General features: G+C 54.7%; 1 protein-coding gene, 1 long non-coding RNA gene and 1 other non-coding gene across 3 annotated transcripts in view; all 3 read right to left on the bottom strand.

Moving 5' to 3' along the window:
- Positions 1–3,646, bottom strand: part of LOC140904267 (uncharacterized) — a 37,262-nt gene extending 33,616 nt beyond the window's left edge. Inside the window, exon 1 of the long non-coding RNA XR_012156471.2 lies at positions 3,277–3,646. This is a non-coding gene — a long non-coding RNA (uncharacterized LOC140904267). The remainder of the gene's footprint in view (positions 1–3,276) is intronic.
- Positions 3,647–6,190: 2,544 nt separating this feature from the next.
- On the bottom strand, positions 6,191–17,025 carry LOC140904277 (dynein axonemal heavy chain 2-like). Its single transcript, XM_078850815.1, has 9 exons — positions 16,670–17,025; positions 15,561–15,648; positions 14,598–14,780; positions 12,014–12,170; positions 11,309–11,548; positions 9,072–9,260; positions 8,557–8,632; positions 7,036–7,182; positions 6,191–6,387 (listed from the first exon to the last, which is right to left on the bottom strand). Exons 4-9 carry the CDS (start codon positions 12,158–12,160, stop codon positions 6,191–6,193), a joined length of 996 nt encoding a protein of 331 aa, XP_078706941.1. The 5' UTR covers positions 12,161–12,170; positions 14,598–14,780; positions 15,561–15,648; positions 16,670–17,025.
- A 765-nt stretch (positions 17,026–17,790) lies between these two features.
- Positions 17,791–17,861, bottom strand: TRNAG-GCC (transfer RNA glycine (anticodon GCC)). Its single transcript has one exon. It is a non-coding gene; the product is annotated as a tRNA-Gly (tRNA).
- Between the last annotated feature and the right edge of the window lie 4,468 nt (positions 17,862–22,329).

The following is a 22,329-nucleotide window of genomic DNA, read 5'->3' as shown; positions in this document are numbered from 1 at the left end:
ATACTCACCAGCAACCACATACCACACAACAGAACCACTAACCCAGGAACTTATCCTTGCAACAAAGTCCGTTGCCAATTGTGCCCACATATCTATTCAGGGGACACCATCACAGGGCCTAATAACATCAGCCACACTATCAGAGGCTCGTTCACCTGCACATCCACCAATGTGATATATGCCATCATGTGCCAGCAATGCCCCTCTGCCATATACATTGGTCAAACTGGACAGTCTCTACGTAAAAGAATAAATGGACACAAATCAGATGTCAAGAATTATAACATTCATAAACCAGTCGGAGAACACTTCAATCTCTCTGGTCACGCAATCACAGACATGAAGGTCGCTATCTTAAAACAAAAAAACTTCAAATCCAGACTCCAGCGAGAAACTGCTGAATTGGAATTCATTTGCAAATTGGATACTATTAATTTAGGCTTAAATAGAGACTGGGAGTGGCTAAGTCATTATGCAAGGTAGCCTGTTTCCTCTTGTTTTTTCCTACCCCTCCCCCAGATGTTCTGGTTTAACTTGGATTTAAACTTGAAGAGTGGTCAGTTTGGATGAGCTATTACCAGCAGGAGAGTGAGTTTGTGTGTGTATGGGGGTGGGGGGGATGTGAGAAAACCTGGATTTGTGCAGGAAATAGCCCAACTTGATTGTCATGCACATTGTGTAAAGAGTGGTCAGTTTGGATGGGCTATCACCAGCAGGAGAGTGAATTTGTGTGTGGGGGGTTCAGGGTGAGAAAACCTGGATTTGTGCTGGAAATGGCCCAACCTGATGATCACTTTGGATAAGCTATTACCAGCAGGACAGTGGGGTGGGAGGAGGTTTTGGTTCATGGTCTCTGTGTGTATATAAAGCCTGCTGCAGTTTCCACGGGATGCATCCCATGAAGTGAGCTGTAGCTCAGGAAAGCTCATGCTCTAATAAAGGTGCCACAAGTCCTCCTGTTCTTCTTCCGGGAACTGTGACCAGAAGATACGTTGATCCTGTGCGCGCTCCTTTGGAGTCCTTCCGGGAACTGTGACCAGAAGTTATGTTTTCCCTTGTGCGCGCACCTTAAAAATCCCACCGGAAACAGTGACCGGAACTTATTTTCCCCTTGTGCGCGCACCTTTAAGGTCCACCCGGGAACAGTGACCAGACGTCATGTTGCCCTGGAGAGTGCCTTTTTACAGTCCAACAGGGAACAGCGACCGGAAGTTATATTGTCCCTGTAAGGTTTCCTTCAATGTCCATCCGGGAACAGTGACCGGAAGTTATGTAGCCACGGTGCGCGTGCCTTTACAATCCAACGGGGAACAGTGACCAGAACATATTGTTGTCTTGCTACGCGCGCCTTTAGAGTCCAACCAGGGACAGAGACTGGAAATTATGTGGCCCCGGGGCCTGCTCCTCCTTTATCAAGGACACTGCCAGACGGGACTCGTGAGCGGTTCCGTTATGGTGACCAGACAGCAAATGTGAGAAATCAGGACAGGGGGTGGGTGGGGGCAGGCAATAGGCGCCTATAGAAGAAAGAGACCCAAAAATCAGGACTGTCCCTATAAAATCGGGATAGCTGGTCACCCTAGGTTCAGTGCCACCATCATCCCTAGAATCCCTGTCATCATGGCACCAGCTAGCGCGACAGCTGCCCCGCCCTGTCCAGCTCTGCCTTCTGGCCTGGGACCTGGGCAGGGCCTCAGAGGGGAGGAGGCGGGGCTGACACTTCACTGAGGGCCACAGAGAGTGACCGGGACTCATGGCGGGGGGAGCATCTGCCTACTCCACCTCACCTCCCCACCGGGAAGAAGCTGGCGCCTGCCCCTGATGGCCGCAGCTTGTCACAACTAGTCTCTTTCTGTATCACCGCGACTGGCCACCAGGTGTCACTGCTGTTCCTGAGAACACAGGGTGTGCCTTACCCCGACTGGCCACTGGGTGTCACTGCTGTTGTGCCTTACCGCTGCTGGCCATGGGGTCTGGGTGCTCTAGCCCTTCTCGGAGACTCTTCATGCTAAAGCAGCTGGGAGTCTGTTCCCATCACTCAGGAATTTGAACATTTGAAAATTATAAGCAAAGAGAATCTCATTACTGATCATTGATGACCACAGACAATCTCCATATTAAAGAAGTCGGGAGTCTGTTCTCATCATCTGGGAATTTGAAAATTATAAGCAAAAAGAATCTCATTACTGATAATTGCTGGTGAAAAATTTCTCAGATAATAGTAGAGTAGCAAAGCAATGATGTTGTGCAGAGACAGTAAATGTAGCACAGCAATGGTTGGCTTCAGGAGGGATAGCTCAGCGGTTTGAGCAGTAGCCTGCTAAACCCAGGGGTGTGAGCTCAATCCTTGAGGGGGCCATTTAGGGATCTGGGGCAAAAATTGGGAATTGGTCCTGCTTTGAGCAGGGGGTTGGACTAGATGACCTCCTGAGGTCCCTTCCAACCCTGATATTCTATGATCTCCCTAGATCAAAAGGTTAATCCTCCTCTAAAGAGAAAAATATTTGACACAGTTACACAATTGTTAGACACATTTTTTAATTCAAAGATCTATTTTAAGCCCCATATTGGAAGCTAGGTAAACATAGGATAATTAATGTTTGAAATGCAGAAAGCTGAGAGAGCTTTGGTTTTTGCCTGAAAGCAAGTTCAATATGAAATGTATTTTATAAACAATTGATTAATAATTTGGAGCTTCCCTGAATGCTTTATTACTAATAATTTCAAGGGTCAGTTTCCTTATTATTCTAAATAAGGAGGGTTTTTTACCACATTTTTGTAGATTTAGTATGAAACAAGCGGTTTTCTATCCTTAGAGAGCGTCTGTCTGCTTTGCCTTGGGCTAAGGCTATTGAAGAAGAAAAGCAAACAAGCTGAGATGGTACAGTAGCTTCCTACTCCGTAAAGCCTCCATCACAACCCCCCCCCGCCCCCCGCAAGTCAACGGCTATTAGAAAGAGGTCTCTGGTTGTCTCCCAGTTGGTAATCCAGGGCTGACAACACACTCCTGTGAAGGAAAAGCCCTGCAGAGGGGCTCAGCAGAGCTAGGCGAAACTTCCACCTTGCAACCCCCTTCCCCCCCCCCCGCACATAGGTTCAAGGGGCAAATCCCAATGAGCCTTTATAGACCCCAGGGCCAGCCTGCCCAGGGGCCAGTTGTGCCCAGGGGCTGCTCCCCAGACCAGGTTCCCCCCTCCCCACCCCCTGGAGGGTGCACAGCCCCCCTACGAGCCCTCTTCACCCCACCCCAGTGGCCCCCACCCCAAGTCCACTCACTGGTCTTGCTGGGTTGGTCCAATGCAGCAGCTCAGCAGGGAGGAGCTGCCTTCCAGAGGCACTGGGAGAGCCAGAGCGTCCTGCTTGCAGTGGCGGCGAGCCCCAGCCATGGAGGAGCCGGCGAGGCGCAGGGGGGCAGCAGCCCTGCAAAGGCGGCGGCACCACTAATGGGGAGCAGCCGCACCCCCCGCCCCTCCTGCAGCTTGGTGCCCCCCACCAGGGGCTCCTGCAGGCTGCAGTGGATGCATGTGGACGCCGGACCCCGTGCGCCCCCCGGCTCCCCCCTCACCTGGGGTTACCATATTTCAACAATCAAAAAAGAGGACGGGGGAGGGGGAAAGCCCTGCCCTAGTCCTGCCTTCATCCACTCCCTCCCACTTCCCACCCCCCCGACTGCCCCCCTCAGAACCCCCAACCCCCCCGCTCCTTGTCCCCTGACTGTCCCCTCCTGGGACCCCCCACCCTAACTGTCCTCCTAGGACTCTCCCCCCTACCTGTCCCCTGGCTGCCCCAACCCTTATCTACACCCCTGCCCCCTGACAGGACCCCCAGAACTCCCGACCCATCCAACCCTCCCCCTGCTCCCTGACTGCCCCCCCATGCCGGTCAGACGCTGGCTCCACCCGGAGGCAGACACGCCACCGGGCTGCTGCGCGCACAGCCCCTCCCCGGCAGCGTGCCCGGAAGCCGCAGAACCCGAGCGCGGCGAGGGAGGAGCCGGGGGGCGCACGGGGGCCACCGCCCGCATGCATCCGCCACAGGAGCCCCCGGGGGGGTAGGAGGGGGAAAGCCGGGCCTCAGCCTGGGCAGGAGGGGCGGGGGGTGCGGCTGCTCCCCGCTGGCGGCACCACGGCCTTTGCATGCTGCCCCCCTGCGCCATGCCGGCTCCTCCATGGCTGGGGCTCGCCGCTCCCGCAAGCTGACGCTCTGGCTCTCCGGTGCCTCCCGACCCACCCACCCTGCTCCTCACGGGGATCAGTGCTGTCTGTGGGGAGAGCGCCCCCTACCGACCCACCCTGCTCCCTGCACCTCACGGGGATCAGTGCTGTCTGTGGGGAGAGCGCCCCCTACCGACCCACCCACCCACACTGCTCCCTGCACCTCACGGGGATCAGTGCTGTCTGTGGGGAGAGCGCCCCCTACCGACCCACCCACCCACACTGCTCCCTGCACCTCACGGGGATCAGTGCTGTCTGTGGGGAGAGCGCCCCCTACCGACCGACCCACCCACCCACACTGCTCCCTGCACCTCACGGGGATCAGTGCTGTCTGTGGGGAGAGCGCCCCCTACCGACCCACCCACCCACCGACACTGCTCCCTGCACCTCACGGGGATCAGTGCTGTCTGTGGGGAGAGCGCCCCCTACCGACCCACCCACCCACACTGCTCCCTGCACCTCACGGGGATCAGTGCTGTCTGTGGGGAGAGCGCCCCCTACCGACCCACCCACCCACCCACACTGCTCCCTGCACCTCACGGGGATCAGTGCTGTCTGTGGGGAGAGCGCCCCCTACCGACCGACCCACCCACCCACACTGCTCCCTGCACCTCACGGGGATCAGTGCTGTCTGTGGGGAGAGCGCCCCCTACCGACCCACCCACCCACCCACACTGCTCCCTGCACCTCACGGGGATCAGTGCTGTCTGTGGGGAGAGCGCCCCCTACCGACCGACCCACCCACCCACACTGCTCCCTGCACCTCACGGGGATCAGTGCTGTCTGTGGGGAGAGCGCCCCCTACCGACCCACCCACCCACCCACACTGCTCCCTGCACCTCACGGGGATCAGTGCTGTCTGTGGGGAGAGCGCCCCCTACCGACCCACCCACCCACACTGCTCCCTGCACCTCACGGGGATCAGTGCTGTCTGTGGGGAGAGCGCCCCCTACCGACCCACCCACCCACACTGGTCCCTGCACCTAACGGGGATCAGTGCTGTCTGTGGGGAGAGCGCCCCCTACCGACCCACCCACCCACACTGCTCCCTGCACCTCACGGGGATCAGTGCTGTCTGTGGGGAGAGCGCCCCCTACCGACCCACCCACCCACCCACATTGCTCCCTGCACCTCACGGGGATCAGTGCTGTCTGTGGGGAGAGCGCCCCCTACCGACCGACCCACCCACCCACACTGCTCCCTGCACCTCACGGGGATCAGTGCTGTCTGTGGGGAGAGCGCCCCCTACCGACCCACCCACCCACCCACACTGCTCCCTGCACCTCACGGGGATCAGTGCTGTCTGTGGGGAGAGCGCCCCCTACCGACCCACCCACCCACACTGCTCCCTGCACCTCACGGGGATCAGTGCTGTCTGTGGGGAGAGCGCCCCCTACCGACCCACCCACCCACACTGGTCCCTGCACCTAACGGGGATCAGTGCTGTCTGTGGGGAGAGCGCCCCCTACCGACCCACCCACCCACACTGCTCCCTGCACCTCACGGGGATCAGTGCTGTCTGTGGGGAGAGCGCCCCCTACCGACCCACCCACCCACCCACATTGCTCCCTGCACCTCACGGGGATCAGTGCTCTCTGTGGGGAGAGCGCCCCCTACCTACCCACCCATCCACACTGCTCCCTGCACCTCACGGGGATCAGTGCTGTCTGTGGGGAGAGCGCCCCCTACCTACCCACCCACCCACCCACCCACACTGCTCCCTGGCACCTCAAGGGGCCCCCTACCGACCCACCCACCCTTCTCGGCAGGACTCTGATTTTCCCTGGGGTCTCACATTCAATATTAAACAGGCCGGGCCCGACTTAGCTTGTGAACTCTGTCCATTTCAGAAGGGTAAGAGGGCGGACTTCCCTGAATCTGAAGGGTCTTGGCCCTCATCCTTACTGGTACAAGAGACCCGTCTGTTCAATGAAGGGCATTGCAGGATTCGAGCATCCATGGACACAGGTCCTCCCTTACCGAGCAGTGTCCGCATCGAAGGAAGACACGAGTGGGTTGAGGTGCCGGTAGCGGTTAATGAAGGAGTCCTTGTTGACCTCCCAGATCTCACGGTACACATCCCAGGTCTTCAGGTATGCCTGGAGGTGCATGGCGTTTGCTTGCATACCACCACTGATCAGTGCCTGGATTTTCTTGATATCTTCATCACGCTCTGAGTGTGGAGGGAGGACAAATAGAATGGTGATCAGCTGTTTCGATGCCCAAACAGCCAGTCCTAGTCAATCAGAACCCCTTGCTTCTCTTCCATGCTGGTTTTGCAAAGCCTCACCAGTCCCTGGGAAATATTGTCCCTATGTTAGAAGGGGAGGAAACTGAGGCACAGAAAGGGGAAATGACTTCTAGGGGGTTGGGTGTACACAGGCAGGAACTCGTTCCATGACAGATGCAGGCTATACTCAGGCAGTGTCTGTCTAGACTCAACATGTGACTCGCAGTAGCTGCTAAGCCAGCTACCAAGTGCCACAGTGTTAGTGGCAAGGAAACTGAGCTAAGGGGGAATGACAGCTGAATACCAGGCTGGGGAATCGTCTCCTCCAGGGATAGGGTGGGAGAAAGGATCCAGCCAAGTTACCGCAGCCGGTTCGTTGTGGTCTGAACACAGAGGGTATCACTACACTGGGTTTTCAATCCCACAGCGGCGAGACTCAGAGCCCGGGTCTACCCAGGAAGTGCCTGAACGTGGGGCTGCAGGGAACAAGACAGTGTGGATGCACAACTCGGCAAGGCAGCTGCAGACTCCTTTAGCCTGAGCTGCAGGGCCCCCACAGGGAGCGTGTGAGTGCAGGGGCGGTCTCCTTACCCACGAGAACCGAGATGGGATCGTGGAGGAATCTGCCTTTGGTCAGGATCTCCGGCAGGTGGCAGAAGACAGAGATGCTGGTGATGAGGTGGCTGCTGATGTCATTGACCATATTCACGAGCTGGGCCAGAGTTGGGGAAACTCCACCTGGAAACACAAAACAGCAGGTCCAGTAGAGAGAGGAACCCAACCCAGAAGAGAGGCAACAACTGCTCAGCGAACACAAACTGATCCACGGGGTGAGCGCTGGAAAATCTATTCCATTCCCACATCTGCAAAAGCAAAAGCAGGCTGCAAGATCCTGGACCTGAAAATCCCACCATTCCGATTTTCATCTTGCTACCCCCTTCCTCACCTTGCTCCCACACACAGCAGCTAGAGGTTACAGGCCAAATCCCCCAGTCCAACAGCTCTGCTTGGGGCAAGACCAGGGCAAAGGTGGCTTAAAGCCACCTTTATGGGTCTCTTGTTCCTGGGGATGATCTGCACTGGCTCATGTCAGGATTCCCTCCCCACTCTGAACTCTGGGGTACAGATGTGGGGACCCTCATGAAAGACCCCCTAAGCTTATTTTTACCACCTTAGGTTAAAAACTTTCCCAAGGCAGAAATTTCACCTTGTCCTTGAACAGTATGCTGCCACCACCAAGTGATTTAGACAAAGAACAGGGAAAGGACCACTTGGAGTTCCTATTTCCCCAAAATATCCCCCCAAGCCCTTACACCCCCTATCCTGGGGAGGCTTGAGAATAAACAAGATGAGCACAAACCAGCCTTGGATTTTTAAGACCCAAAAAACCCAGAACTTTATTAGAAGAACAAACAAAAAAAAAGATAAGAGAGAACAACTCTGTAAGATCAGAATGGAAGATAATCTTACAGGCAGTCAGATTCAAAACACAGAGAATCAGGGATCAAAAACAGGAATACACATTTCCTCCAGCACAGCGAATTTCACAAGCCAAAACAAAGAAAACCTAATGCATTTTCTAGCTAGATTACTTACTAACTTTACAGGAGTTGGTGGGCTTGCATCCTTGATCTGTTCCTGGCAAAGGTATCACACAGACAGACAAAAGCCTTTCCCCCCTCCAGATTTGAAAGTATCTTGTCCCCTCATTGGTCATTTTGGGTCAGGTGCCAGCCAGGTTACCTGAGCTTCTCAACCCTTTACAGGTAAAAGGACTTTGCCTCTAGCCAGGAGGGATTTTATAGCACTGTATACAGAAAGGTGGTTACCCTTCCCTTTATATTAATGACAACTCATATTTCCAACACAAGACTCAACAAAGCCACAGTAGTGGTCAAAGGCATCGCGGGCCCGTGCTGCCAGCCAAGAAGAGCTAGGACAGGCCACAGTGATGATCGAGCCATGCTCCCTTCTCCCCTGGCCACCCCCCATGCAGCAGAAGCCCTTCTGCAGCTGCTTGGTGCTGCTCTGGCACTAAGGTCAGCTTGCCCGGCTCTGAGGGTCTGTCTACACTGCAGTGGAGAGGTCTGACTGCAGCACGTGTAGACAGACCCGAGCTAGCTTTGATCGCTCCAGCTAGCTCGGGTAACAACAGCAGGGAAGCTATGACAGTGCAGGCAGCTGTCACCTGTGGATTTACCCAGGGTCCTGGGGGGGTAGGATTAGCCCACGCAGCTGCCCGTTGAGGGAGAAAGAAAAGCAAGAAGGTAATCAGACAGCCGTGATTTTGAGGTCAAATATCTTGTCCTGGACAAGGCTTGAAGTGAATGTGTTATCCTGGCATGACTGAGCAGCTGGGAATCCCAGCCTCCCAGCATTCATTTCTGACCCTGATGGCATGCATAATATTGGCTCTGAACTCTCTCCCCGGCCCTGGGTCAAGCTGTGCTTTGGCGGGGACACGAATTCAGGACTGAACACAGCAAGCCCCAGACCTAGAACCATTTTCAATTCCTGCCTTAACCCCTCCCCGACATGCTGCTAATTCCTGGCTGGGACCTTGGGGCAGGGCTCAGCTGGGTGTCTGAGGGCTGCAGTGGACTGGAAGCTGTAGTGGAAGGGCTCACCTGTGCAGATGGCGCTGGGTAGTTGTTCTGCAGGATCACCTTGACCCTGAACAGGGGGTTAGGTGTAGTCTTGCCATCTCCATTGATGGCCTTGGAAAGTTCCAGTAGGGACCATTTGACATTGAGCCTGAAGGCCTCTTCCATCATTCTGTTCATCTTGATGGTGTAGGCCATCCAGTACTGCTGCACCTGAGGGGAGAGACAAACCAGCTGAGAAAGGCAGCGTAGACAAGGAGGAGCCACCAGAGCGAGGGGCAGCCAGGATAAAAGACAGTGAATGCTGCAGAACTGCGCTCCTGACTCTGGCCACTGGCCCTTCTGGCTGCAAAGGTGACCTTCACTTTGTGACCCAAGTAGCTCCTCGGTCTGTCCACCTTGGAAAGGTGGGAACTGCTCCCATTCATCTCAGTGGGGGTTAGCACCAAAGGCTAGTGCTAAATTAAATGACACCAGATTTAACTGTTTCACTGCCACTCATTTGGGTAGAAGCAACCAGGGAATGTCCTACTTTGTTGTCGGAAGTAGTGCCAGATGCTGGGGCACTGGGGCAGGGTAAAATAGAGCAGCTAGATGCTGGTACAATTTGCTGGGCAACTCAACCTCCTCCTCCCTAATCTAATGTCACCTCATACCATGCCCAGAGGGGCCGTGTCAAGGTTCCTTCCCCACTCTGAACTCTAGGGTACAGATGTGGGGACCTGCATGAAAGACCCCCTAAGCTTACTTTTACCAGCTTAGGTTAAAACTTCCCCAAGGTACAAACTATTTTACCCTTTGCCTTTGGACTTCCACTGCCACCACCAAACGTTTATCTGGGTTTATTTATTAGGAAAGCATTGTTTGGAAACGTCTTTCCCCCGCAAAATCCTTCCAACCCTTGCACCCCACTTCCTGGGGAAGGTTTGGTAAAAATCCTCACCAATTTGCATAGGTGACCACAGACCCAAACCCTTGGATCTTAAGAACAATGAAAAAGCATTCAGTTTCTGCAAAGAAGGATTTTAATACAAGTAAAAAGTAAAACAGAATCACCTCTGTAAAATCAGGATGGTAAATACCTTACAGGGTAATTAGATTCAAAACATAGAGAATCCCTCTCGGCAAAACCATAAGTTACAAAAAGACACACAGACTGGAATATCCATTCTATTCAGCACAGCTTAATTTCTCAGCCATTTAAAGAAATCATAATCTAAAGCATATCTAGCTAGATTATTTACTAAATTCTAAGACTCCATTCCTGTTCTGTCCCTGGCAAAAGCATCACACAGACAGACTCTTTGTTTTTTACTCCCCCCAGCTTTTGAAAGTATCTTGTCTCCTCATTGGTCATTTTGGTCAGGTGCCAGCGAGGTTATCCTAGCTTCTTAACCCTTTACAGGTGAGAGGATTTTTCCTCTGGCCAGGAGGGATTTTAAAGGGGTTTACCCTTCCCTTTATATTTATGACAGGCCATATGCCCACAACTTGCTGCAGAAAGAAACTGAGGGCCACAGAATTTAAGCCCTAAGGGCCTGCTGTATATCACAGTTCACTACATTTCACCCAGTGCCCTTATACCGAGTTAGACTAAAGTACCTCAGTCTTCGTAAGACTAAACTGTTGGGCCCTACAGGGAGAAAACGGGCAAGACCGACGAGCCAGCCATGTCCAAAGCCCCTGTGACGACCGGGAACTGACTAGGTGAGGCATGCCCAGATGATCTCAGCAGGCAATCCATGCCCCATCCTGCAGAGGATGCTAAAAATGCCAAGGTCCTTGCCAATCTGACCTGGGGGGGAATTCCTTCCTGACCCCAAATCTGGTGATTGGTAGGGCACTGAGCAGGTGAGTTAGACCCACTGGCCAGGCAACTAGAGAGAGGATTCTCTGGACCACCAGAGAGCACCGGCCCTGTGTCCCATCTCTGGCTGTGGCCGACCTCTGACGCTTCAAAGGCAGAAAAAGAACCCAGAATACCTCTATGACCTGGGCCCTGACCCTTCAGTGCTGCTGGGGAGGCGGTGGTGAGGGAGGGAGGCAAGTGAATGGAGTCAGGTAGATAGGTGGGTGGGCAGGGTCAGCTGTTGGAGAAGAAGGAGAAGTTGCAGGTGGCAGAAGAAGGTCTCTGAGAACACAGGTCCTTACACACAGGTCTCCTAACAGAATCAAAACCAAGCACTGCATGCTGGGACCTGCGCCAGGAGGCGGACAGAGCACGGCCTGCTGGGAGCTGCCTGGCCCGGCCCTGGCCTTACCTCGGTGCTACCGTGTTTGAAGACTTCATAGGTTTGCCGCATGATGCTGGTGACCTCCTCGTGGATATCCATCAGCTTCTGCTGCACCCAGGCACGGTGCTCCTTCTGGTCCTCCTCAAACTCCAAGTCGTTGTAGACCCGCTTGCCGGTGATCCGCACCAGCAGTGCCTCGCTGATCTGCTGGGCACTGCGAGCGATGGCCAGGGTGGCTGCCTTGTATTCGTTCACAATGGTCTGCACCTGAGGGCCAGTGGCCGCAAGGCAGGCTCAGGGCAGGGAGCACATCTGATCAGGCACCCAGGGTTTGACCGAGGTGAAACTGACCAGCTATGGCTCCACCTGGGCGAGGCAGGCATGAGGCTGAGGGGTGGGAGGCTCTCCCTCTGCTCCCCACCTGGATCCTGGGGGCAGAGAGGGTTCCCTGTCTCTATCTCTTCCTCACTCCCTAACCGGGGGGTGTTGTCTGCCAGGCTGGGTTCTCTGCTCCCTACCTCCAGAGACGCGTATTAAGCAGAGAACACCCATGTTCGGACTTTCTCCCACTACACCTAAGCCTAGGCAGACTGAGCAGAGTACAGATCAATGGGATGCCGGCAGCTGGAGACCCCTTAACCATCTGCTAATTGAGATCTCTGTGGAGGAAGGATGGAGCCTTGGGGCCGGCTAGTCGGGCGTGGGGGCCACGGAGGTCAGAGGAAAGCTCACCTTGCTCGCGTGCAGTCGGCACTCACTGATGAAGGTAGCACTGGCCCCTTTCAGAGACCAGTGCAGCTTCTTCAAGCCGGGCTGGATCTTCCTGTCCAGGTATCGGATCCGCTCCTTGAACAAGGCCCTCTCCTCTGGGGACAGCATAGAAATGATCCTAAGGGGGCACGGAGGGCGAGACGAGTCAGGCTTCCAGCCTCGTCAGCAATTCAGATCTATGCAGTGCATTCCTCCCATCAATCCACAGAACGGGCCTGTCTCCAGACAGGTCAACGGTGAGTCCCCAAAAAGGATACGAGGCTGGGAAAACAGGTCGACAAAGCAAGCGCAGAGACGTGGCCATGCTCGGTCTGTAAAAGGGATGGGTGTGGCACATGCTGGTGCGATCAGTCTGGCTCCATGGATCGGGCCCTTGATAGGTACATGCAGCAGGGTCTCCTCCCCACCCCCTGGCTATTGCAACTCTGGACTACACACACACACTCACACACACACCCCTACCTCTGCTGATGCCCCTCAGTCCCCACTCACAGCCCCTTGCTGTCCCAGCCCTGCACTCCCCAAACACGGCTAGGTCATTAGCTGACTGCTTGGAGAACAAGTGAAATCCGAAGATAAAATTCACACTGGACATTCAGCTCTTTCAGACCAGCGCGATAAAGAAACCAACGCATGCACAAACAACCTTAGGGCAACCAAAAGCAATTGACGAGTGAGCGGCAGGGCTGAGTCAGAGCTGTGCTTGGAGGTGCCCTCTTTCAGAGGAGATGCAAAATGAGAGTTGTGACCCTGGAGTTCTCCCTACTCAAGCTCCCCGCCCACCTCCTCTCGCCCTGCTTGTTCCCCTCTTCCTCACTGGACTCTCAAGGGGTAACAGAAGAAACTGAGGAAGGTGGAGGCTGCATGACCCCTATATAACTACAGCCCCAATTGGGATGCCCCAAGGAAGTGTTCTTGAGGCCCTAGCCGTCTCTACTCGCTAGGGAGTTCCAACTCTGTGCAGAGCCCAGCACAGAAGCGGGAATATGTAGAGGGCACTGGGTAGAAAAGTGATGTCCTGGCCAAATGCCATCCTCAGTGACTCCTACTGTAATTTCAGCCAGCCAACGGCTTCTCCTTTGCGTCCTGTTTTAAACTGCTGAGCAGCAATACTGTTGAACAGCGGTTGTGTCCCACGCCAGGGGCAGCTGCATGTCAGTGCTGGGTTAGCTACCCCTGTGCAACACTGGTGTGTGGCTGGCAAACTCCTGCAATGCTCCACCCCAGGGGAAACTGCCTTTCCATGGTGTGTTAAGTGATCATTGCAAGTCTATAGCTTGTAAAGTGCTTTGAGATCCTTCAAAATGAGAAATAGGAGCAGGAGGTATTTCTACAATCAGTTCCTGCGTACCCACCAGAGCGACGTGCTGGGGCTGGTGCAGCCCGTGATTGTATGACTAACCCCTAATCCAGGGCAGAGAGACATGAGCCATGAGGTGTTTGCCAGGCAGAAGAGAGGTGAGCCCCAGAATGCCGAGCCCTGGGCTGGGCAGGTAGGAAAGGCAGAGGTGATTTTCAGACCTAGATTTGGCAGTTGCAAGCCTGCACATACTGGAAGTTTTGTGATTGATGCTGGAAATGCTGTTTTGTTGTTACACAACGTAGAATTAAACCTGTCAAAGGAACTCACTGACAGAGAATGTTATTGAGGCAAAGAGTCAAAAACAGATGAGGTAGTTAGATGAATAAAAACAACATCTGCCACGACAATTGCTTGGGCAGAAATTCCAAGTCTTCAAGATACCGGGAGGAAGGGGGTCCCCGGCGGAGCGTCAGGATGGCTTCAAACATACATGTGTCTGTGCCCACACACGCACTCCCCCAAGCAACACAGGATAGTGCTGGCCTGAAACGGGGTGGCATGTTACTCCTGGAAGCAGTAGGTGTTGGCCCCTGTCGGAGGCAGGGATATCCGACGAGATGAACCGTTTGTCTGGGTCGGTGCTGTGTGAAGGCAGGGATACCACACTACACAGACCAGTGATCTGACCCGATGCATCAGGAAGGCAGGGCTACTGGGCGAGATGGGTACATTGGTCTAACTAGTGCCCAGGAGTCGGCTGGGTTGTCAGTCCTGCCCTCTCTCTCTGACAGGCAGACTTTGGGGTGAAGGAGCTTTCTTATGTCTCTCCAAGAGCCACTCTGCAGCTGACTATGGGGCAGTGCTAACAGGCCCCCAAGGAGAGCTCTGTCCCATTTTCAAGTTGCAGTGGGGGAGGTTTAGATTGGATATTAGGAAAAACTTTTTCACTAAGAGGGTGGTGAAACACTGGAATGCGTTACCTAGGGAGGTGGTAGAATCTCCTTCCTTAGAGGTTTTTAAGGTCAGGCTTGACAAAGCCCTGGCTGGGATGATTTAACTGGGAATTGGTCCTGCTTTGAGCAGGGGGTTGGACTAGATGACCTTCTGGGGTCCCTTCCAACCCTGATATTCTATGATTCTATGATTCTATGACAGAGATAGAAAGGGCCCCTGACGTGGCGGCATGAGACAGGGAGAGATGGACGCTGGAACAGGGTCTTGCCATGGATGTGGGATACTCACCTTTAGGGGTCTGTCGATGCGCCGGTGCAGAGCCCGCAGCCAGTGCGCCAGGCCCGCATAATGGCACATGTGTGCCGGCAGGAATGGCAGCTTCTTGCTCAGCTCTTTGTTGACCAGGGCGAGCTCTCTGTTGAACAGCATGTAGACATCCACGGCTTTCTTGTCAAAGGTGCGCTTGATGGCCTAGGGGAGGAAAGAGGCCAGCTGAGCCCATGCAATGCAGCAGCTGCACCAGCAACCCACTGCCCATCCAGGGGCTGGTCTCCCCACTTCATCTGGGGGATGCACTCGTTGGCATAACCTGGGGGCTGTCAACACCCCCGTACTGCCCAGCTAACCAGTCTGGGAGCAGCCCTCCCACAGCTCACAACCCACGCAGGGCAGCATGGCATGATGTGACGACGTTGCATGTGTTGCGGGGAAGGAGCATCTGCCAGTTCTCCACACATCGCCGCCAGAATGGGGCACTGTAACGAAATCTACCTGGAGCGGCAGGGACGATCAGCTGATGCAGAAGGCTGCGTTCCCACCTCCACCCAGGGCTGTCTACCTCCTTGGTGGGGCTCCCCACTGTCACATAGGGCTGTGTACCGCCCGCGCAGCTCTCCACAGCACACTGGGCTGAACGCTACTGTGCTTTCGGTGTGGGGAGTGTTTGATGCCAGGCACTGAGCTGTTAACAATCACTACACAGCACCTGCTACTTGTCTCAGGCACGGTACAAAACGCTGAGCACCAAACTGCTCTGTCATGGAAACAGATGGATTTGTCCTGGTGCACCTGAGAGCAGCCATTGGCTCGAAGTAAATGAACACCAATAATTGTGAGGCTGAGATGCAGCCTCCTCTCACAACGATGCCAGGGTGCCAATGCTGCAGTGAGAGTATCATCCCGCAGGGCAACGCCAGGCCATGTCCTAGTCCTGTCACTGCGAAGGGGGAATCACGTGCCACTTCCACGTACCTCCAGGAGGTCTTTGCAGCGCTGAACAAAGGCATCCACTTGGGCAAAGATGCTAGTCTGGTCCAGGACCCAGCCTTTCCCGGAGAGCCTGTTAGAAGTGCAGAAGGAGAAAATGTTTGTTGTGCCCAACGGCCGCCTCAGAGGCAGGCACTGAGATGGGGAGTAGACTCTCCTAGGTGGGCATGTTAGCTCCATTGCTTCGCAGAGTCAGCCTCATGTTTATCGTCCAGGCCTTGCAGAAAAGGTAGAGCACCGCTCTGGGGACAGAAGGCAGTGCCCTGCTGGCACAAGGGATAGGAACGTCACCCAGAGATTCCTTGCTCACAGACCTCAGGTTCTGGGGTCTCGGACATGAATCCCAGGATAGGATTTCACAAATGCACGTTATTTGAATTGAGGATCAGCCCACAAAGGGCACATCAAGCCTGCAGACCGTCTCTCTGCTCCCTCTCCCAAGAGAGCCCCAGGAAAGGCTGGAAGAGCTCACAGTCTTTGAGATGCCCCAGAATCTCTTCCCACTGACAGGGAGACAGGGCTGTAGGAAGACACTGGGGGATTATCCTATCCAGGAGCTCTGGGGAGATCACAGACCCTGAGAGCAAAGCTCAAGTACATAATCCCCACTCAGCTGTATTTGCCTGGCTAGCCCGTTAATGTCTTTGTCTTATAAAATATTGATCCAGCTCTACAAATCTGAATCTGAAGCAGACAAGTAACATTTAGACTTAATTGTCAAGGACCAGGCACCCACTTAAACCTGACATCCCTAATCACAATGATAGATTACAGTTTTTACAGCTCAGGAGAATCAGGGAAGGGAGGCTGGAGCCAGGCAGAAGGGACTGGCTGGTTTAGGGGACTGGGACACAGGGCCTTTCCCATTCGGCTCACTAGTTCCACTCATTCCCATCTACCAGCCACCGAGCGTGTTTCAGTTTGTCCCTAGTGGGCTGGATGTCTCTGGCCCACCTTTTGACAGTCTGGGCAAAGGTACCAAGGTGAGCTATATCGCATCCCTGCTCTAACCAAGTAGACCCTCTCAGAGCCGGGGAGAGAACCCAGGAGTCCTGGCTCCCAGCCCCCCTTGCTCTAACCCACTAGCCCCCCACCTTTCGGAAGAGGGCTGTGATTCTCTCTCTGGTATTGTAGTATGGGGAGTTGACCCATATGATGCGGACCAGGCTGATGAGGTGGGGAAGCTTGTCAGGGATGTCTTTGGGCCGCAGTGTAGACAGCTCCTGGAACGGCTCTTTCAGGATGGAAAGGAATCGGAGGTTCGATTGCGCTTGCTCAGACCCGTCCTGCAAAGCAATCACCAGGGGGAGAGAAGAAACTCAGACCCCAAAGTGAAAATCCAAGGGCTCATCTCATCCGGGTTTCTAGCAGGCAGTCTAATGCTGAGGAACAAGGTGACTCAGAGTCTATTAGGCTCCCTGTGAAAGCAGGACGCTCGGCCTGCAGGGCTCCAAGGCCCAGGTTAGACTCTCAAGGCCTTTTCGGTTCCTGCACCAAAGTAAAACTGCATTTCCTCACCGGGAATGCTCGAGGGGCATCGGCAGAGCCCCGGACTGGAACAGTAGCACTGCATGTACATGTAACCCCTTGGGGTTTAGAGGGCATGGCCCCTTTAAATCTTTTTCCTACTGGGGAGGGGGAGCAGTGAGAGAAAGGAGGGAAACTTGGGGGTGTGGCTCTGGGGGGAGGGGGGAAGAAGGGCTGCAGCAGGAAGGCCCTGGACAAAGTGAAGGAGAGAGAACCTGCCTGAAGCCGGGGAAGGACAGGGTGAGCCAGGAGGAGCACTGTGCCGGGGGGGAATCGCCTGAGGAGGACAGGCCGGAGCTGGACCCAGTACCACTGCAGCCCAGAGCTGCACGGGGCGTGAGTACTGGGGCTTGTGACTCTGCATTGGGAATAAGGAGGAAGGCTGCTAGTTAGTTAAGTGGGGAGGCTGTCGCTCTGTGTAGCTTTGCAGGGAGCGGCGGAAGAGGGCACCGAAGGGGTTTGTTGGGGAAAGTTCACTGGCACCGAAGACGACCAGGAGCACCCAAGACTCAGCACTGGCACCGAAGACGACCAGGAGCACCCAAGACTCAGCACTGGCACCGAAGACGACCAGGAGCACCCAAGACTCAGCACTGGATTGAAACGTTGCTCAGGACTCCTGACCTCTGCGTGCAGACATGTTGCTAGTATGTGATCAGTTGCACCACAGAGCCAAAAAATCCATTGTTGCATTGGCCGGGAATCGAACCCGGGCCTCCCGCGTGGCAGGCGAGAATTCTACCACTGAACCACCAATGCAGATGAACTGTTAGGGCAGATATGCTCTTTCCCTTCCTGTGTAGGTGGCTCCCATCTCTGTTTAGCATCCTTCTTCCTGGAACAGCATCCTGTGGTCAAGGGAGCTGAAGCCGAAGCCCTCCTCCTGGCAACACCATCCTCGCAGCCAGGCATTCACCTCCAGGATGCATCTGTCTCTGCCGAGGCCCCTAGCCTTGACTGGAAGGACTGAAGAGACCAGTACCTGTGCTCCCAACTCCCTCACCCTTGGACGAGTAGCCCACATGGACGAGTAGCATGGGGTAGTAGTCAGACGGCCGGATGATCCTCGACAATCCCTCACCTCTCGGATATGGGCCCCTGACTGGCAGCATACCTCCCGGGATGCCATGTCAGGGCGACAGATGGGTGCCTCCGTCCCCCTCAGAGAGAGTCTCCAACGACCACTACCCTATGTTCCCTCCTGGGAGTGGTGGCTGTGATCCTCCCAGCCTTGGGGGTACATGGCTTCTACTCTTCAACCTTTGGGGGTGATTCCTCACTCGTTGCCAAGGCAGCATAACTATTCTCTGTCACCATGGTGGGTGGGTAGGGAGTAGGGGGAGAGCACTGCTTGCTGCCAGAAGTAACCAGCAGCCAGTGTCCTCCCTGTGTCAGAGCCATGTCCTCCTCCTCTGGTGGTGTGACAGCAGTCCTCTCTAGCTGGATAGTGTCCTCAGCCTTGGATGTCTCCACATGAATACTCTCAAGGAATTCCTCGTAGGTACGGATGCTCCTCAGCCTAGCCACCTCCTCCTGTAGCACTCCCACCTGCTTTCTGAGAGATTTCACCAGCAGGTACCTTTCACACTGGATGGTCCCCCCCACTCTAGCTTCCCATGAGTGGGAAATGCAGGCCACAGTCTCTGCAAACCCACACCAGGATCTGGGCAGAGGCATCCATGGTTAGGGTCTCTGTTTGGATACAGCTGCAGGAGGGCCGGTGCAAGGATGTTTCGTGCCCTAGGTGAAACTTCCACCTCGTGCCCCCCCCACCCCCCCGGGGAGCCCTGCGGCAGCTCCCCGCCCCCCCCTCCATCCTGAGACGTGCCCCCCGGCAGCTTCCCAACCCCCGCCAGCCTGGGGAGCCGTAGGCCAGCTCCCCACCCCAGCTCATCTCTACTCCGCCTCCTCCCCGAGCACGCCGCTGCCGCCCCACCTCTCCCGCCTCCCAGGCTTGCGGCGCCAATCAGCTGTTTGGGGCCGCAAGCCTGGGAGGGAGAGAAGCAGAGCAGAGGTGAGCTGGGGAGTGGTTCCCCTGTGTGCTGTCCCCCCCTGCTACTTGCTCCAGGCGGCCCTCTCCGTGCCCCCCTGCCCCAGCTCACCTCCGCTCCACCACCTCCCCAGAGCGCACTTTTGGCTGCCCCCAACAAGTTGGTACCCTAGGCGGCTGCCTAGTTGCCTAGTGGTTGCACTGGCCCTGGGTGCAGGTGGAGGAGACGGGGCCCTTCCTAACCATCACGGTAATGTTACGACCCCCTCCTGCCAAAACTCCCTCTCTCAAACTCCCCTGCTCGCTAGCTCCCACGGGTTGCTTAGCCTCTGGCGTTTAAGGCCTTCCCTCCTAGGTCAGCCCTACCCCCTTGTTAATCGCACAGGGGGAGGGTGAGCACGAGGCTGATCAAGGGAACAACGGCTCAAACTGTCCCCAAACATACAATCCCAATTAGAAAAGGAATACTTGTGGCACCTTAGAGACTAACAAATTTGACCCTGTAACTGAAATAACCTGAAAGAAAAAGAAAAACACAAACAGCCAAACAAAGGTGTGTGTGGGGGTGCAACCAAAAATTATATTATTTTAAAGAAGTTCTGTATTAAAATCACAAATGAGTTTGATTCCCCAGAGTTTAAATTCCAGGGTATTACTAATTAAGAGGTCTCTTGGTTTTTGGTACTGTTTCTCTCCCTCTATGTGTGAAACTTGCAAGCTGCTAATTGTGTTAGTACTTTCTAAGACAGAGTCTGTTCTCAGAGCAATTCACAGAGAGAGAGACTCAAAGCAATACTCGAACAACAGAAACAGCACCCAGAGACTCCCCACCCTTTTGTTGTATTAACAATTGTGATTAAAATAGAGATAGAGGATGTATGTGGATGGATGCTTGGTGTGGATAATAACTGAATGATCAGGGAGGTGCCAGCCTAAGAATCCAGTGTCCATCGGCTGAAGAAGGCGTCAAGTGGAAATAACCAGACGACCCCCCCCCCGCCCCGGAGGGCAGACTGGAATCCACCCAACAGCCTCAAGAATGGGAGAACCAAAGAACAAGATAACATCTTGGAGCCGTCAGGAATGTGCTATCTGCTGATTGATTCAGCAACAGCATGATGAAGCAATTCCCATAGACTGGCATAGGAAGAAATTCCTATAAAAATAGACTCTAAAAAGTGAGAACTTTGGGGTCTGATTCTGCAAACCAACTTCCAGGAGCATCAGATGAGCATCTGACAAGGCCCTGCTCCCTCCTCATGTCCAGGCCACCTGGCCAGTGGCTTGGCATGAGCAACTCTAAGGCTGGTAACTATGATAACAACCTTGCAGAACCTGTGTGTGTGGGTGTGTATGTGTGTGTGTGTTTGTATGAATGAATGTGTGAATAAATATGAGATTGAATGGAATGTTATAGCTATAACTAACTGCTTACTATGATTCTTTCTGTATTCACAATAAATGTGGTATTTTGCCTTTTTCCCTTTAATAAGATCCTGCTGGTTTTTATTTTATTGGTACAACACTCAAAGGTGGGGGGCTCAGCTCAAAAAGTTTGAAAACAGCTCAGGGGGCAGGGAGGGGGTAGCTAGGGGCTTTGTGTGGGCAGGAGGTAGCTCAGGGGGCAGGGAGGGAGTGGGTAGGGGCTGTGTGTGGGTGGGGTAGCTGGGTCTGTGTGCAGGCAGGGGCTGTGTGCCAGGAGGGCTCCTCTGCAGTCCCTGTTTCCTTGAGGGCTCTGCCAGCCACGGACCTGGGTCCCCCGTCCAGGTAGCTCTAAAGGGGGGGCTGGGAGCTATGGAACAGCTTCAACCCCCTACAGCAGCAGAAGACCAGGGAACCCCCCCTCTGGCTTCCTGCCTCCGACCTGGCCAGGGGGTGGGGAGAGAAGGAGGTGGGGGGGGTGGAGCTGCCCCAAGACTGCCCTGCTCTTGCCCTGTAGATTGGGGGGGAGCAACGCCCCCTGTGCCCCCCAACTCTGCCCATGGGCTATCAGCTTCTGCCCTGTGGGGAGTACTGGGGCTCGGGGCTCTGGAATTCAGCCTGCTGTTCCTGGCTTTAGCCCCGTGGGGGGTGCTGAGGATAGGGGCTTCAACACCCCAGCTCCTGGCTTCAGCCCCATGGGAAGTGTTGGGGCTTGGGCTCTGGGTTTTAGCTGCAGGGCCCCACAGCCCCCCTGTTGAGAACTGCTGCTCTAGGAGCATTCCCTGTGTTTTATTGGAAGCCACCAGAATCAAACCACAGCTGCAGCAAGTATTCAGAGCTAGGCCTTGCATAGGAAAGCGGAGTCTGAATGAGTCCTCCCCTGGCATCTTGATGAGCTGTGGAAGAGGAGCTGATCTCACAGTCACCCTGCCTAGGTGCTCAGCATGATGGGACTGCTTGCCCAAATGATCACTTTTGGCTGGTGTTGGATCCCCAGTTTCCCTCTTGTTGGGGCAGGAGTAATAAAGGGTTGTTAACCTTGTTGTGTGAATCGAGGGCAGCAGAACTGTACAGTAATTCCTCCCTCAACGTGGTAGTTACATTCCTGAAACATGCTACGTTAAGCAAAATGATGTTAAGTGAATCCAATTTCCCCAAAAGAGTTAATGTAAATGGGGGGTGGGGGGAGGGTGTTAGGCTCCAGGGACATTTTTTTCGCTTGGTTGGGGTGGTGGAGGGAGGGGGTGGGCTATTTCCCCGATGCCTCGCTGCTAAATGATGAACTAGCGCTGGGCTGAGCCCTCGGGGGTGAACACGGCATTGTTAATGTAGCCCCCCACTCTACAAGGCGGCACCCATGGAGGGAGGAGACGCAGCATGGCAGAGACACACAACAAACCCAACTGTGGCTTGCCTCGGGCACTCTGTGCCGGCAACGTGTGCGTGAGACACACACCGTGTGTGTGACAAAGACACACTCGTGTGTGTGTGTGCATGAGTGACTCCCACTGTGAGAGTGACAAAGACACACTCTGTGTGTACATGAGTGACTCCCACTGTGAGAGTGACAAAGACACACTCTGTGTGTGTACATGAGTGACACCCACTGTGAGAGTGACAAAGACACACTCTGTGTGTGCATGAGTGACACCCACTGTGAGAGTGACAAAGACACACTCTGTGTGTGCATGAGTGACACCCACTGTGAGAGTGACAAAGACACACTCTGTGTGTGTGCATGAGTGACACCCACTGTGAGAGTGACAAAGACACACTCTGTGTGTGTGCATGAGTGACACCCACTGTGAGAGTGAC

This window comes from Lepidochelys kempii, chromosome 28 (assembly GCF_965140285.1).
Source record: "Lepidochelys kempii isolate rLepKem1 chromosome 28, rLepKem1.hap1, whole genome shotgun sequence".
In the NCBI taxonomy this organism is placed as follows: domain Eukaryota; kingdom Metazoa; phylum Chordata; order Testudines; family Cheloniidae; genus Lepidochelys; species Lepidochelys kempii.
This window is presented reverse-complemented; position numbering and strand designations above follow the sequence as displayed.